The following is a 15,145-nucleotide window of genomic DNA, read 5'->3' on the forward strand; positions in this document are numbered from 1 at the left end:
CATGATCATCTTTGGCCATTCTCACCCAGGAACAAAGAGTCATTCAAGCAAGGAACAGACCCTCGATGAGTCCCAAACGAACGGAAGAACATCCACAGCTGAGAGAGGCAGCCCAAGAGCCCTGACCCGACTCCTTAGGTGTGGCCAGTTGGGGCCCCAACGGAAGTGACTGAGACACTGAAATCGTGGTGAACCCTGACCTCAGGCCCCTGGCATTCCTCCCTGGGATTCCAAGTCCTGCACCAACACCCTCTAGTTCTTCCCTCTTCTCCACTCGCCAACATTTCCTGGGATCCCCGTTCCCACTGCTCGACACCCGGCGACCCCAGCCACAACATCCCCAAGCCCCATACTCTGCTCCACGGAAGTCCACTTCACCCTTTCATAATCTGACCATACTCCTCCACAAACACCAAATTCTCACTGGCCACCCCCAGGTGTCTCTCCTCAATGACATCTGTTTTCCTCACAACCGCCAATTCTCACCTCGAACGAGTACTAAGACTCAAGACACACATCTACTCCCAAATCCAAAAGTCCATTCCTGAACCACCCCCCAAACCGGCGACAATCCTCCCCCAATTTTCCATCCAAAGCCCCTCCCCCACCCCCAGCGTCGCCCCCCTTTCAATCCCCTAAGAACCTCTCCCCGACCGCGACCGTCCCTCATAGCGTGCCTCCCTCCCGGTCCCCTTTCTCTCTTGTCGCCCAGCCTGACTCCCTTGTCCGCCCTGAGTTCCCCTTGGGGGGTGCACCGCCCTCCTCACCATGAAAAGTCGAAGGACGCCGGAGTCTCCAAACCCGGACTGAGGGAGGTAGAAAACACCCAGCTTACGTGAGGCGGGGCGGGGGCGGGCCCTTCCGCTGAATAAAGCCACTTCCGCCACTGAGTGCACCCTTCTAAAGCATCCGCTGTACCTCTAGACAGCTGCCACTGCCCTTCCCACTAATGAGTCCCACCTCTCAGCTTGATCAGGCATTTATCCAGCTCCTGAGTGCTTCACTTTTTCAGCTGCCCAAGACGAGGATGAATGAGGTGCGTGGCGGTTTTCCTTCCCAGGTGTGGAGGCTATGCGGAACGCTGATTTCCAAGAACTGGATACTTGCTTCCACACGGAGCGCTGAGGGCCTCACCCCGGGGCAAGATGGCGGCTGAGTTTCGGCCGCTGCCCCGGGCCTGGCAGAGCTCCGGGGTATCGGGCTGAGGCGGCTGCATCTGCGGTCCTGATCCGCGTCGCGGGGCCCGAGTGGGTAGAGTCTGCGGCCGGCCTGTACCAAGTGGGATCAGGGTCGCAATTCTATAGGAGGTGAGGCCGGGGTGATGATGGGGTGGCCCCCGGTCCGGGTCCTCGCCTCTCCAGGTTGGAGGGGCAGAGGTTAGGGGGTAAGCTTTCGCGCACCAAGGTGGTTCTCTCTGCCACTCTTTTCACCTCTTGTCATCTCCCTTGCGATCATTCTTTACAAAAGTACTAATGTTCAGCGAGAAGGATTTGTTACTGTGTTTGTTGGTGCCCAGGAAAGACTTCGGGCCTCAGAAGTCACCCGAACAAGAATTTCAATTCTAGTCACTTGAGATGTCTCTGAACCTCAGTTCCCGACTCTGTAAAATGGGATAGAAGCCCATTTCACCGAGGGATGTTGTCTAATAGGCTTTAGTGTCATAACTAGTACACAACGCTTTATTAAAACAGCTGCTGCTAATGTCACCAGTAAAGAAAATTCTCGACTTGATTGTAATTTGACTGGGTTGATCCCACAGGCAGCCTTACATTCTCAACTTCTCTGCTGTACCGATTTCAGTCAGGGTTTTTTTATCTGTTTCTCACAAATAAATAAATGCTTTTCAGCTTCTTTGCTGTACCTATCGCAGTCAAGGTTTTGTTTGTTTCTCACGGATAAATGCTTTTGGTCAGAAGGGGGTTCAAAGTCAAGAACTTAGCGACAAGTCATATGATGCGCTCACCTCGATAAACTATTAAGTGCCATCAAGTTGTTTCAACTCTTAGCGAACCTCTGTAGAGCTTCTGAAGCTGTAAATCTTTGTAGGAGCAGAAAGCCTCATCTTTCTCCCACTGGTGGGTTTAAGCTGTCAACCTTGTGGTTCATTTATTGTTAAGTGCTGTCGAGTCAATTCCAACTCATAGAGACTCTAGGGTTTCTGAGGAGCAGCTGGTGGGTTTGAACCGTCAACTTTGAGGTTCAAACCAACCTTGCAATCCAGTGCATTATCCTTCAGCGCCACACCAGGACTCCAAGACCTGATTGTTGTTAGGTGCCATCAAGGCGGTACCAACTCAGGGACCCTATGCAAAACAGAAGTAAACCGTCACGCACCAATCTCATAATCATTGCTACATCTGAGCCCATTGCTGCCGCAACCATGCCAGTCCATCTTGTTAGAGGTCTACACTTCTTCTCCGACCCTCCACTTTATCAAACTTGATATTCTTCTTCAGGGACTGATCCCTCCCGATAGTATGTCTGAAGTATGAGAGACAAAGTCTGGCCATTCTGGTTTCCAAAGAGCATTCTGGCTGTAATTCTTCCAACACAGATCTCTTTGTTCTTTTGGCAGTCCATGAAAATTTTAATAATCTACTCCAACACCATAACTCAAATGTATCAATTCTACGATCTTTTTTATTCACTATCCAACTTTCACAAGCTTTTGAGGTTATTGAAAATACCAGGCTTGGATCAGGTACACGTTGGTCCTCAAATTGACATCTTTGCTCATCAACACCTTAAAGAGATCTTGTGTAGCATATTTGCCTAATGCAATACATCCTTTGATTTCTTGACTGCTGCTTCCATGAGTGTTGATGGTTGATCCGAGCAAAATGAAGTCTTTGACAACTTTAAGCTTTATTTATATGGATGCTGTTTTTTGATCCAGTGGTGAAGACTTTTGTTTCTTATATTGAGGTGTAGCCCTTACCAAAAGCTGTGGTCTTTGATCTTCATCAGTAAGTATTTTAAGTCCTCTTATACTTTCAGCAAGCAAGGTTGTATCATCTGCATATCGCAGGTTGTTAATAAGTCTTCCTCCAATCCTGATGCCACGTTTTTCTTCAGATAATCCAGCTTTTCGGATTATGTGTTCAGCATACAGATTGAATAAGTATGGTGAAAGAATACAACCCTGGCGCTCACCTTTCCTAATTTTAACCATTCAGTGTTTCCTTATTCTGTTTGGACAACTGCCTCTTTTTCTATGTACAGGTTCCTCAGGAGCACAATTAAGTGTCCCGGAATACTCATTCTCCACAATATTGCCCATAGCTTGTTATGATCCACACAATTGAAAGCCTTTGTGTAGTCAGTCAAGCACAGGTAAACATCTTTCTGGTATTCTCTGCTATCAGCCGAGATCCTTCTGACAATAGCAATGATATCCCTCGTTCCACGTCCTCTTCTGAATCCACCTTCAACCGCTGGAAATTTTCTGTCAATGTATGCTTGCAGCCATTTTTGTATTAGCTTTAGATCATCAGTTTTATATCTTAAAACTGATTACCTGACAGACCTTGTGAAAAGATTGTTGTTGTTTGGTACCATCAAGATGGCTCCCTATGCACAACAGAACAAAATACTGGCTGGTCCCACACATCCTCACCATCACTGTAGTATTTGAGCCCATTACTTCTGCAACTGTGTCCATCCATTTAGCTGAGTGTCTTCCTCTTTTTCACTGACCTGCTACCTGGTATGATGTCTTCCGGGGACTGGTCCCACCTGATAACTTTTCCAAAGTATGAGAGACAAAGTCTTGCCATCCTAAGGAGCATTCTGGCTATTTCTCCCAAGACAGATTTGTTTGTTCTTCTGGAAGTCCATGGTATGTTTAACATTTTCACCACACCATAATTTAAATGCATTAATACTTTGGTCTTCCTTATTTGTTGTCTGACTTTCACATGCATTTGAGGCAATTAAAAGTACCATGGCTTAGAGGGATTGCAATCATTGTAATGAAATGAAGTAGGGTTTGCTGAATATAAACTGATGATCTATTCTAAAAACCATCACTCAATTCACAATAAAAAATAACAAAAAACAAAACAAAAACATGGCTTGGGGGGTCAGGCTTACCTTTAATCCTTAAAGAAATACTTTAAAAAGAGTTCTTTTGCAGCAGAGTTGGCCAATGAAATGTCATTTGATTCCTTGACTACTGCTTCTATGAATGTTGATTGTGGACCCAAGTAAAATGAATTCCTGGACAGTTCAATCTTTGCTCCTTTTATCATGATGATCCAGTTGTGAGGATTTTTGTTTTCTTTACATTGAAGTTTAATCCATACTGAAAAGGCTTTGTTCTTCATCAGTAAGTGCTTCAAGTCCTCTTCACTTCCAGCAAGCAAGGCTGTGTTATCTATATATCATAGGCTGTTAATGAGTTTTTCTCCAATCCTGATGCCACGTTCTTCATATAGTCCAGCTTCTCAGATTACTTACTCAATATGTAAATTGAATAAGTGTGGTGAAAGGCTACAACCCTGACACACAACCTGATTTTATACCCTTGTCCTATTTGAATGACTGCGTCTTGGTACAGATTCTGTGTGAGCACAATTAAGTGCTCTGGAATTCCCATTCTTCTACCCAGTGTTCCATTGTTTGCTCTGATTCACACAGTCAAATGCCTTTGCATAGTCAAGAAAACACAGGTAGATATCTTTCTGGTATTCTCATTGAAAAGATAGGATTGGCTCAATATCTGTTGTTGTTGTTGTTGTCAAGTGCCGTGGAGCCTGTTCCAACTCATAGTGACCCTGCACATGGTGTCCGAGGCTTTAAATCTTTATGGGAGCAGAAAGCTTCATCTTTCTCCCGCAGAACAGCTGGTAGTTTCGAACTGCCAACCTTGAGGTTAACAGCCCTATTTGTAACCACTATGCTAGTGCTTGATAAAAGGTTGGCCCTTAATAAATACTAGTGGTCTTTAAACCTGACTGCTGAGCTGTTCCCAGTATGTTGTTTTTTAGTGCTATCGAGTTGGTTCCGGCTCATAGCGACCCTTCATAGGGTTTCTGAGGAACGGCTGGTGAGTGTGAACCACTGACCTTGCAGTTCAAACTGACCTTGCAGTCCAGTGCTTATCCTACAGTGTCACACCAGGACAGAGAGGCTATTCTTGGACCCAGTTTATGATACTTTGTCTTTGGACAGTATTCTCTGGTCTATCCTGTTCCTTCATAGTTGGCTTTATTTCTGTGTATCCACAATGATTCATACCCAGAAAAGACTAATTTGGGATAAGTCTCCTGGGTATATAGAGGCCCTGTCCTAGAAGAAAGATATTAAAATGTGTGACTCTGTCACTTATTATGGTCTAACCTGGACTATGGAAGATAATAAGTGATCTTCTCAGAGGGTTACTGTATTTAGATGAGATCTCTTAGAAAGGGTATGACACATAATGGGCACTCAGTCAACCTAGTTCCCGTGTACTTTCCAAATGATCTTGGCTGTTGCTAACCTCTTATTTTCTAACCATTCCACTTCTTATATAATTCTTGTTTCCTCAACTGATTGTAAACTTTAACTTAAGGACAGTACAGTAAAGGTCACTTGTATGTTATATGCTTTCATATTTTCCTAGTAAATGTTTTAATTATATATAGTTCATTTTTAATTATAATCACAGTGTTGTGATGACTAAATTCAGGTATGATGTTTTGTTGTTGAGCGCCTTCAAGTTGGCTCTGACTCATAGCAACCCTGTATGAAGTTCCAAGGCTGTAAATCTTTGCAGGAGCAAGAAAGCAGTATCTTTCTCCCTCGGAGAGTTCACAGTCCAGTGCTTATCCTACAGAGCCACCGTGCTCCCCAAGTTCAGGTGTGAGGGTGTATTCCCACCATATCCTTTTAACAAGAATGTTGTATGTCATCGAGTTGATGCCGATTCATAGAGACCCCCTAAGACAGAGCCATAGGGCTTTCTTGACACTGTTGTCTTTACAGAAGCATGTTCCCAGGTCTTCTCCTGTGGAGCCACTGGGTGGACTTGAACCAACAGTCTTTTGGTTAACACCCAGCCATTTAACCACTTGTGTCACCAGGGCTCCTTTAGCCACTCTAGGAAATAGGTGTCAGCCCTGGTAGTGAGTGGATTGCAAGCTGGGCTGCTACCACAAGGTTAGCCGTTCAAATCTACCTGCCACTCCATGGGAAAAAGATGAGCATTTCCGCTCCCTTCAAGATTTATTGTTGTTCTTGTTGTAAAGTGCCATTGAGTCGGTTCTGACCCATAGCGACCCTGAACAGGGTTTCCGAGGCTGTAAATCTTTATGGGAGCAGAAAGCCTCATCTTTCTCCCGCAGAGCAGCTGGTAATTTCGAACTGTTGACCCTGTGGGTTCGCAGCCCTATTCGTAACCACTACGCTACCATAGTTTAAAGCCTCAAAAACCCTATAGAAGGTCACTCTGACTTGAAACTGACTGCCCAGCACACAACCATCACCACCATCTGCCCCCACCATCCTGAGATTAATCCTAAGGAAACTGAAACCTACAGAGGATAAATAACTTGCCAAAATAAGAGGTAGAATCAGAACTAAGAAAAATCCATATGATTCTTTTTCTTCCACTTGAAGAGGCTCCTCCTTCCCCTTTTACTCATTCCCCCTCTTGCCCTCTACGAGGGACTGTCTGTGTGGTAAGGAAAGAACACATAATGGTGCTCATGGCTTGGAGGATTTGTCCAGTCCAAACATCAGGGCCAAGAAACAGAACTGATGAGCCTAATGTACCCAGAGGTATGAAGAAATGTAATGGATGAAGAACGATAAATAATCCAGCATTATTTCCTCCCAAAAGAACCTTAGAATCTGTGTAGATGGATGGGAGCCTTTGCTAAAGAGGTAAAGAAAGAAAGAGAAATGTGTGTCTGTAAAAATAACATATCTATGAGATTCATTGACTGTTCTGTCTTGACAGCCGCCTGGACTTGGTGAATATCATCTCATTTAGTCCTTGTCATTGGCTGAGTATTGGCATCTGTGGTTAGCAGTGAAGGCAGGGAAGGCTCTGAGAAATCTCCTTAAAGGACTTAGCCAGATCGTCCATCAACCATCGTAGTTTTTATTGCCTGTTAAAGTTTTCAGAAGCTAGGCAAATCATTGCGGTGCCTGGCCCTTAAATGTGCCATATGTGTTTGCTCTCATGTCAAGAATCACTGCACTAATAGGAATTGTTGCCTTTTTTTGCCCTGCCCACCATGTAAATCAACTGTCTAGGGATATTAGTCTCGCTCATACGATCCAAGAGTAAATAGATAAAGGTTTACAAAACAGACTAAATGCTTTAGAGAAAGGAAGATCGCTTAAGGGAAATAAGACCCAATATATCCATATTACACTCCCAGCTAAGGTTATTCATGGTATAAATAGATTTGTGTTATCTTTCAGTAATCCAGACCTTGATTGGAACTTAATCCAACAGCATTTTAGGAGGTTGTGGAATAATATCCACTTGTCTGTGGATATTCATCAGCTACATGCTCAAATTTATGATATAAGTAATTCTCAAAGTGAGCACTGAGTGGCTACTAATTTGCTACCCCTGCTAGAGAGTAAGATCCCCTAAGAACTTGATTGAACCTCAGCATAGTGATCCTGCTTGGTCACCTTAGAGCAGGTGGTGGGCTGGCAACGTCTTGCGTATGGGGTCCCCAGCCGATCTCCTCCCTCCCTGCCTTCCTCGGATGGCGGCTGTTTATGCTGGACGTGTGGCCAGAGACGGGTAAGGATGACGTGGAACCTCGGCAACCTAAGACAGAGCCATTGCCATGCTGCAATGAGTTTCGATGAGGGGTAAGACTGAGAAATTCGCACTGACCGCCTAAGACAGGCAGCGTCCCTTAAACAAACAATAAATAAGGGGGAATCTGATGCAGACCGTGTAGACCGGGTCAGGAGGTCAAGACCCTGTGGGCCCAAGCGTTGTTGACCGTCCAAACCATAGGCTCTGAGGATCAGACTTTAGCCACCTAGTAGACATAGCAAACTGTCCCTCATCTGATTATTCAGTAATGCTTGTTAGTAATCTCATACATGAGCCCTGGATATCCACAGACAAATGTAAAAACCTTCCCTAAAAGCCGAGACTGTAAATTCCAAAAAGGCAAGTTCCTCCCCACCCAAAAAAAAAAGCTAAAGAGGATAGAGAGAAACACTGTTAACTGATGATATATGGAGGGGATAATAATCAGTGTAATGAAACAAGCTATATGAATGGTTGAATGTGAAGCTGATGATGTGCCCTGTAAACTTTCACTCAATCCAAAATAAAAACATTTAATAAAAAAAAAAAAAAAAAAGGACTTAGCCAGAGCTGTGTGCCTTTCACACTGTGCCTTGCAGCCTAACCATGAGTTTTCCTTTTTTTTTTTCCTGATGATGTTTTCCTTTGGGTGCTGCTTTGTAGGGAAAATTTGGAGAAGAGAGGCCATTTACAGAAGCAGATCATCCCGCAATTCTATTACTCCAAAATGATCTCTCTGAACGTGTTGATGGCTTTCGTCCCAGCCTTATAGCTCTGGATGCACGCACATTTTTCTTTTTACTGTATGGAATTAGCATCATTGACTCCTTTTTTTTTTTTAAAGGTATCCCATGTTGTTAAACTTGTTGATCATAATTTTTGTGTTTGACATACAGAGCTTGGTGGTGCAATGGTTAAAGTGCTGGGCTGTTAACCACAAGGTCAGCTCTTTGAACCTACTAGCCACTCCTTAGAAAGATGGATCAGTCTACTTCCATAAGGATATCCAGCCTTAGCAACCCTATGGAGTAGTTCTCCCTGTCCAAAAGACTTGCTGTGAGCTCGAATCCACTTGAGAGCAGTGGGTTTGGGTATGTATATGCGTTGGTGTGTGTATAATATTTTAACAGTCTTTGGTCTCTAAATATTGTTGTTCTGCTTATCATCACAAAGCCTGTAACCACAAGGTCAGTGGTTCCAGCTCACCAGCTGCTCCTTGGAAACCCTATATAGGGTTGCTATGGCTCCAAACTGACTCTATGGCACTTAACAACAACAGCAATATTCCCATTAATCTGTGAGGTCTGTAGCGATGCAATCTGAAAAAAGCAGAGGAGACATTCATTAAAAAGGACAGAAGGGTTGGTTTTAAGCCAGAGACACCATGTTTGTTACTTAGTGAGAACAACCTATGATGCCCCGCTTACACAACTGAGCCCTAACTCTGAACTTTTACTTACGTTGTTCTGCCAGAGACGAGAAGCCACTGGGGCGTGCCACCTGCCTTCAGCTGAGTCCTGTGTGAGATCACGAATGATTACCTGACATTTTGCATCACAGGTAAATCCTTAGGTGAGCTCCCTGGCTTCCCATTGCCAGGTGGAAAGAGGAGTGATTCTGAAGACTGCCATCATTTCTTCTCCTGCCTTCTCACCCTCCCTCCTGTGGTCAGGTATGCTCTGTTCATTTGCTTTGAGAATGACTGACATGAGACCCACATCTGGGGAAAAGCCCTGTTAGTGTTTGACAGCCAATGTCGAAAATGCCCATCAAGTTTCCCGATAGGTTCTAACTTTCTTCTTTAAAAAAAAAAAAAAAAAAAGATTGTGTTATTGTTGAAAGTTTACATTACAGTTTAGGTTCCCATTCAACAATTTCTACAGAAGTTGGTCAGTGACATTCTCAATATTTCCACTTCCACTTTCTCAGATTTCCCTGTCTCCTCTCCCCGCCTACATGCTTATCTTGGTTTTAAAGTGATTGTGGACAGATACTTCAGTGTACTCACACTACGTTCTGACTGAACCGACTGATGTGGCTGAGCAGTTAGTTCATGTAGGAACACTGGTGGCATAGTGGCTAAGCACTCATCTACTCACCAGGAGAACAGCAGTTCCAACTCATCAGCCACTTCACAGGAGAAAGCTGTGATAGTCAGCTTTCGTCAGGATTACAGCCTTGAAAACTCTACGGGACAGTTCTGCTCTGCCCTCCAAGGGTGTGATGAGTTAGAATCAACTCATATTCAAGCAATCTGGAATGTTTCAAGGCAATGGGAAAAGACAGGTGTGGTTCTAAAGAGATGGCATCAAAAGAACAGAGTGTGGCTCCCTAGCCCTAGCCCACTGCAGGTCCAGTTCCACTCCCTGGGCTCGGGGTCTGCCTGGACCAGGCTCCTCAGCCTCTTCATAAGTGGCATTACAAACACCAAGGCCTAGAACACATCTTGAAATTATTCACTAACAGCTGATTTCTCTAACTGAAAATCTTAACCATTTTTCTTAAAAAAAATAGAACAGAAAAAAAATCAACTTCCTTCCCCCTGTTATTGATTGAATTTTGTCCCCTCAAAATATGTGTCAATTTGCACTGTAGCATAAGCACTGGACTGCTAACTGCAAGGTCCATGGTTCAAACCCACCAACTGCTCCTTGGAAGGCCTGTAGAGGGTCTCTGCCCAATCCCCGCCCACCCTGTGTTCTTGAGCCCCTTTCTGAAAGTACTTTTCTCATAATGTTTTCCTTACAGGATTCGCACAAGGTTTGCAAATATGTTTACCGTGTCTCAGACCTCCAGAGCATGGTTCATCGATAGAGCCCGCCAGGCCCGAGAAGAAAGGCTCGGGCAAAAGGAGCGGGAGAAGGCAGCTGTGGAGATTCAGGCCCACGTCCGGAGTTTTCTTTGCCGTAGTCAACTACAGCGGGAAATCAGGTGCGTGTCAACAACTCCTGTGCGCGATTTTCTCCCGCTCCCAGTCAATAGAAAACTTACGGTTCTCTCATTCACAGCGCTGGAAAAGCTTTCCAGGTGTTGTGAGCTCTTCATTAAAACACCTTTCCCCCCCACTTTTGTTCCCTCCCCAGGAAAGAGATTGATGAGTTTTTTAAAAGCAGTGAGTCTGGGTCCAGTAAAAGAAGCGCACTTTGTATTTTTAAGATTGCCCGGAAGCTGCTATTCTTATTCAAAATTAAAGAGGATAATGAGGTAAGATACTGACAGCAACCATAGTGCTTACTGTGTGCCAGCTCTTTTCATAAGCATTTCATAAATACTGACTCACTTAGTCCTTGGATGAACTCCTTGAAATAGGTTTATGCTCGGGTCTCCTGGGACTTGTTGAGGTTCTTTTCGCATTGACTATTTTGAGGCATCGGAAGCTCAAATGCTTACCAGAGCCAGGCAAATTATGTAAATGAGTCAACAAAGCCATTTATGAGAAAAAAACAACATGATGAGTCCCTGTAGTCCTTGATAAGTAACGAACCTCAGAGTTAGGGACCTCCAAGTGGATGCTGGTTCTGTTACATGCCACTAAGAGGCAGCTGAGCCCAGCCCGCCGTGGACAGACACTCTGGTGTTTTAGAGAGAAATCCAGATCTGGATGCTCAGTGCCATAATTTGTAGGCATTGCAGCTAATTAGAAATTTCATTTCCATCTTGCACACCAAACAAAATGAGCCACTTTATACCTCTGAAGTTTGAAATCAGCAACTTGGAAAATGTGGTTCCAAGAAAACATTTAGGTCCCTGTAATAGGAATATGAAGCTGCTCCATCCAGATTGTTTGTGGACAAATGCCATTGTCTTGGAATTCCATTTTTTCATGAACTTTCTGAAGCCTCTTCATAAATGATGGTAATAAAGCTAGGTACCACCTGAAGATTGCCTGTTATGTGTCACAGTTTGCCAGATGTTCAAACAAACAAACAAAAAGCAACCCAAACCTGCTGCCATCCAGTTGAATTCAACTCATTGTTAGGTGCCACTGAGTTGGTAACGGCCCTGTGTTGTTAGGTGCCATCGAGTCATGATGACCCTATGCACAGCTGGACAAAACATTGCCCAGTCCTGTGCCAGCCTCTCGATCGTTGCTGCGCTTGAGCCCATTGCTGCTGCCACTGCCAGTCCATCTTGTTGGGGGTCTTCCTCTTTTTCTCCGACCGTCCTCTTCACAAAGTACAGTGTCCTTCTCCAGAGACTCATAGTGACTCTATAAGACAGTGTATAACTGAGGCTGGAGTCTTGAAGGAAGTAGACTGTGACATCTTTCTCCCTCCGAGTGGCTGGTATGTTTGAACTGCAGAGTGCTTAACCTCTGCATCACCAGGACTCCATGACCAGGTGTTAGACACTCATGGTTGTTAAGCCTCACATTTATTTGCTCAGTGACTGTTTACCAGGTTCCTTCCATGTGTGCCAGACCCTCAGGGCCCTAGGGAAAGAAGCATGCTGAGGGCTTGTCCCTGTGAAGCTTGTAGCTCTGGAGGAGAGGGACAGGGCGTAGGCAGTGATCAGTGTCCCAGGCAGACTCAGCTGAGTGACCTCCCTTTACAGAGGAGGAGACTGGAGCTCACAGTGGGAAGGCGGCCGGCTGGGATTGATTCAACCAAAGGGAACCCCTTGTCTGGTTTCCACTCTCGTTCCTTTTGCTTTTCAGGATGAAAGTGACGATATAACAGCCTTAGGCTGGGGTCTCTCTGTGCTTACTGTTGCGGTTGTTTTCACTACTAACTGTCATAAAATCAATTCTGACTCAATAGTGACCCTGTGTGTTACAGAGGAGAGCTGCTTCATCCACTCTTCTGGTGTATACTTCTAACAGAAGCATATAAGTAGGCCTTACTTTAACAGTGCTACTGGATGGATTCGAACTGCCGTCATTTAGGTTAGCAGTCTTGCACAAACCATTTCAGACCTCCATGATGCTTGGAGGTGGTGGTTATGTACCGTGGAGTTGGTTCTGACTCATAGCGACCCTGTACAGACAGGGTTTCCAAGGCTGTAAATCTTTACGGGAGGAGAAAGCCTCATCTTTCTCCCGTGGAGCAGCTAGTAGTTTCGAACTGCTGACCTTGAGGTTCGCAGCCCAGTTCGTAACCACTACGCTTCCAGAGCTCCTTATGATGCTTGGTGGTAGTGGTTATGTGCAGTGGAGTTGGTTCCGACTCATAGCGACCCTGCATAGGGTGTCTGACGTTGTAAATCTTTATGGGAGCAGAAAGTGTCATTTTACTCCCGCAGAACTGCTGGTAGTGAGGTTAGCAGCCCGATTCATAACCACTACGCTACCAGATGCTTACAAAATGATAAACCGGGGAGCATGGACCCATTTAAGAGAGAGCTAGAATACACGTCCAGGTTGATTTTGTTTCTCAAAAAAAAGTCCCAGTCTGGAGTTGTATGTGAAATACACAGTGCTGGTCAGGTCAAGCCTATCTGTAGGGCTCTTCCATCCTGTGGGCCGCCAGATGCAAAACTACTTTAGCTCTTCTGATGCTCAGTTTCCACATCTGTCAGAAGGACTCAGCTAAAACCATGTGTATGAATCACTGGACATAATGCCTGGTGCAGGCCAGAGACCCAGCAAGCATCTACACCCTGCCCTTTCCCATGATTGCCATGATTCTCTGCAGGACTTTCTAACCTCCCTCCCCATCCTGCCTCTTTGCAGAGATTTGAGAAGTTGTGTCGCTCCATCCTGAGCAGCATGGATGCTGAGAATGAACCCAAGGTAAGCGGGCTTAGAACTGGAGTTGTGTCCACAAGTGTTCCAGATTCAGAGGAAACGCTTGTTGAATGTTATGTCATTGTTTGTTTATGTATGTTGTTGTTGTTAAGTGCCTTTGAGTCAGTTCCAACCCATAGCGATCCTGTATAGGGTTTCTGAGGAGCAGCTGGTGAGCTTGAACTGCCGACCTTGCAGTTCAAAGTGACTTTGCAGTCCAACACATTAACCCACAACCAGGACTCATTTATGTATATATATATTGTATTGGTTCCAACTCATAGCTACCCTGTAGAAGGTTTCCAAGGAAGGTTGGTGGATTTGAACTGCCTTTTGGGTTAGCAGTCCAGTGCTTATCTTACAGCTCCACACCAGGACTCCCATGATCACAGCCCACCAGCCACTCCTTGAAAACTCTATACAGGGTCACTGTGAGTCAAAACCAACTCAACAGCACTTAACAACAGAATGTATATGTATGTGTAAATCAGTAATGGATCAGAAACATGAACACAAAGCGCACCTTTGTCTCTTTACTATCCAAGTAATTCTGTTCTGCTTCTACCACTTACTCACATGGCAACTTCCCTGACTGGACTGTTTTATTTTGGGGTTAGTGTTAAGATAAGTCCTATTGCCTGACCTGACACTGGACCAAACTTAAAAAAAAATATTTTCCAAACTCAACCAGCCACTCTTCAGAAACCCTATTCAGGATCACTGTGAGTGGGAACCAGCTCTGCAGCACTGAAACAACAAAGTGCTCACTACATTGCTTTCTCTTGCATTTGTAGGTGTGGTATGTGTCGCTGGCTCTTTCCAAGGATCTCACCCTCCTGTGGATTAAACAAATCAAGGCTATTTTGTGGTACTGCTGTGAATTTCTTCAGCAGCTCAAGGTAAAGATGTGATTACATCTATGCCATTTGGGAGGTTCGTGCTGCTTTTCAGGATTCTCAGGATTTTCTCATAGGTTAGAGCTTCAGAGATTAATTGTTCAGAGTCTAGTAAGAATGATTCATTGAGTCCTTATTCTGCGATAGAGGGAGTTTCATAGGTTTCTCACTGTGAGTCCTTCTTTGGTACACAATACATATTGAACATTAACTGGTATCTAATGAGCCCTGGTGGGGCAACAGTTAAGTGTCCGGCTGACCAAAAAGTGGGCAGCTCCATGGGTGAAGGACCTGACAATCTGCTCCTGTGAAGATTACAGCCTAGAAAACCTTATAGGGGATCAGGCTGAATCAAAAGAGCTCAGTTCAATTCTGCCGCCACTCCAAGTTCATCAACTCAAGGGCCCTTATCACTGTCTTCTCGGACTAATTTGTTCTCTTTTCATTTGGCAAAAGAATCCAAAGATGTATGCTTATGTTGACAGAGTAAGCCCCAAGTCAGCAGGGAGTTCTTTGCTATTTCTTCTCTTTAAAAGAGAACAAACTTCTCCTTGTAATAGAAGCAGATCTCTGCATGCTGACAAGCAGAGCTGTCTGATGTACTATTGAGGGAGAAGGGCTGAATGCAGACTTATAGAATATTATTCTTGTAAAAGAGTACTGGTGAGGCGCTGTAGGGATAAGCACAAAACTGGTAACTGTAGGATCAGCAGTTCAAACTCATCAGCCATTCCTTGGGAACCCTATACAGGGTCA

At 44.7% G+C, this 15,145-nt stretch overlaps 1 protein-coding gene across 1 annotated transcript in view; it reads left to right on the top strand.

Annotated features, from left to right (window-relative positions):
• The first annotated feature begins 9,278 nt into the window (after nucleotides 1–9,278).
• Nucleotides 9,279–15,145, top strand: part of UBE3B (ubiquitin protein ligase E3B) — a 52,175-nt gene continuing 46,308 nt past the window's right edge. The window contains exons 1-5 of the mRNA XM_006870438.1: nucleotides 9,279–9,340; nucleotides 10,517–10,699; nucleotides 10,852–10,972; nucleotides 13,440–13,499; nucleotides 14,288–14,392. Of these exons, the coding sequence (XP_006870500.1) occupies nucleotides 10,539–10,699; nucleotides 10,852–10,972; nucleotides 13,440–13,499; nucleotides 14,288–14,392 (447 nt within the window). The 5' untranslated portion in view covers nucleotides 9,279–9,340; nucleotides 10,517–10,538. The remainder of the gene's footprint in view (nucleotides 9,341–10,516; nucleotides 10,700–10,851; nucleotides 10,973–13,439; nucleotides 13,500–14,287; nucleotides 14,393–15,145) is intronic.

Source organism: Chrysochloris asiatica, unplaced genomic scaffold, assembly GCF_000296735.1.
Source record: "Chrysochloris asiatica unplaced genomic scaffold, ChrAsi1.0 scaffold00142, whole genome shotgun sequence".
NCBI lineage: Eukaryota > Metazoa > Chordata > Mammalia > Afrosoricida > Chrysochloridae > Chrysochloris > Chrysochloris asiatica.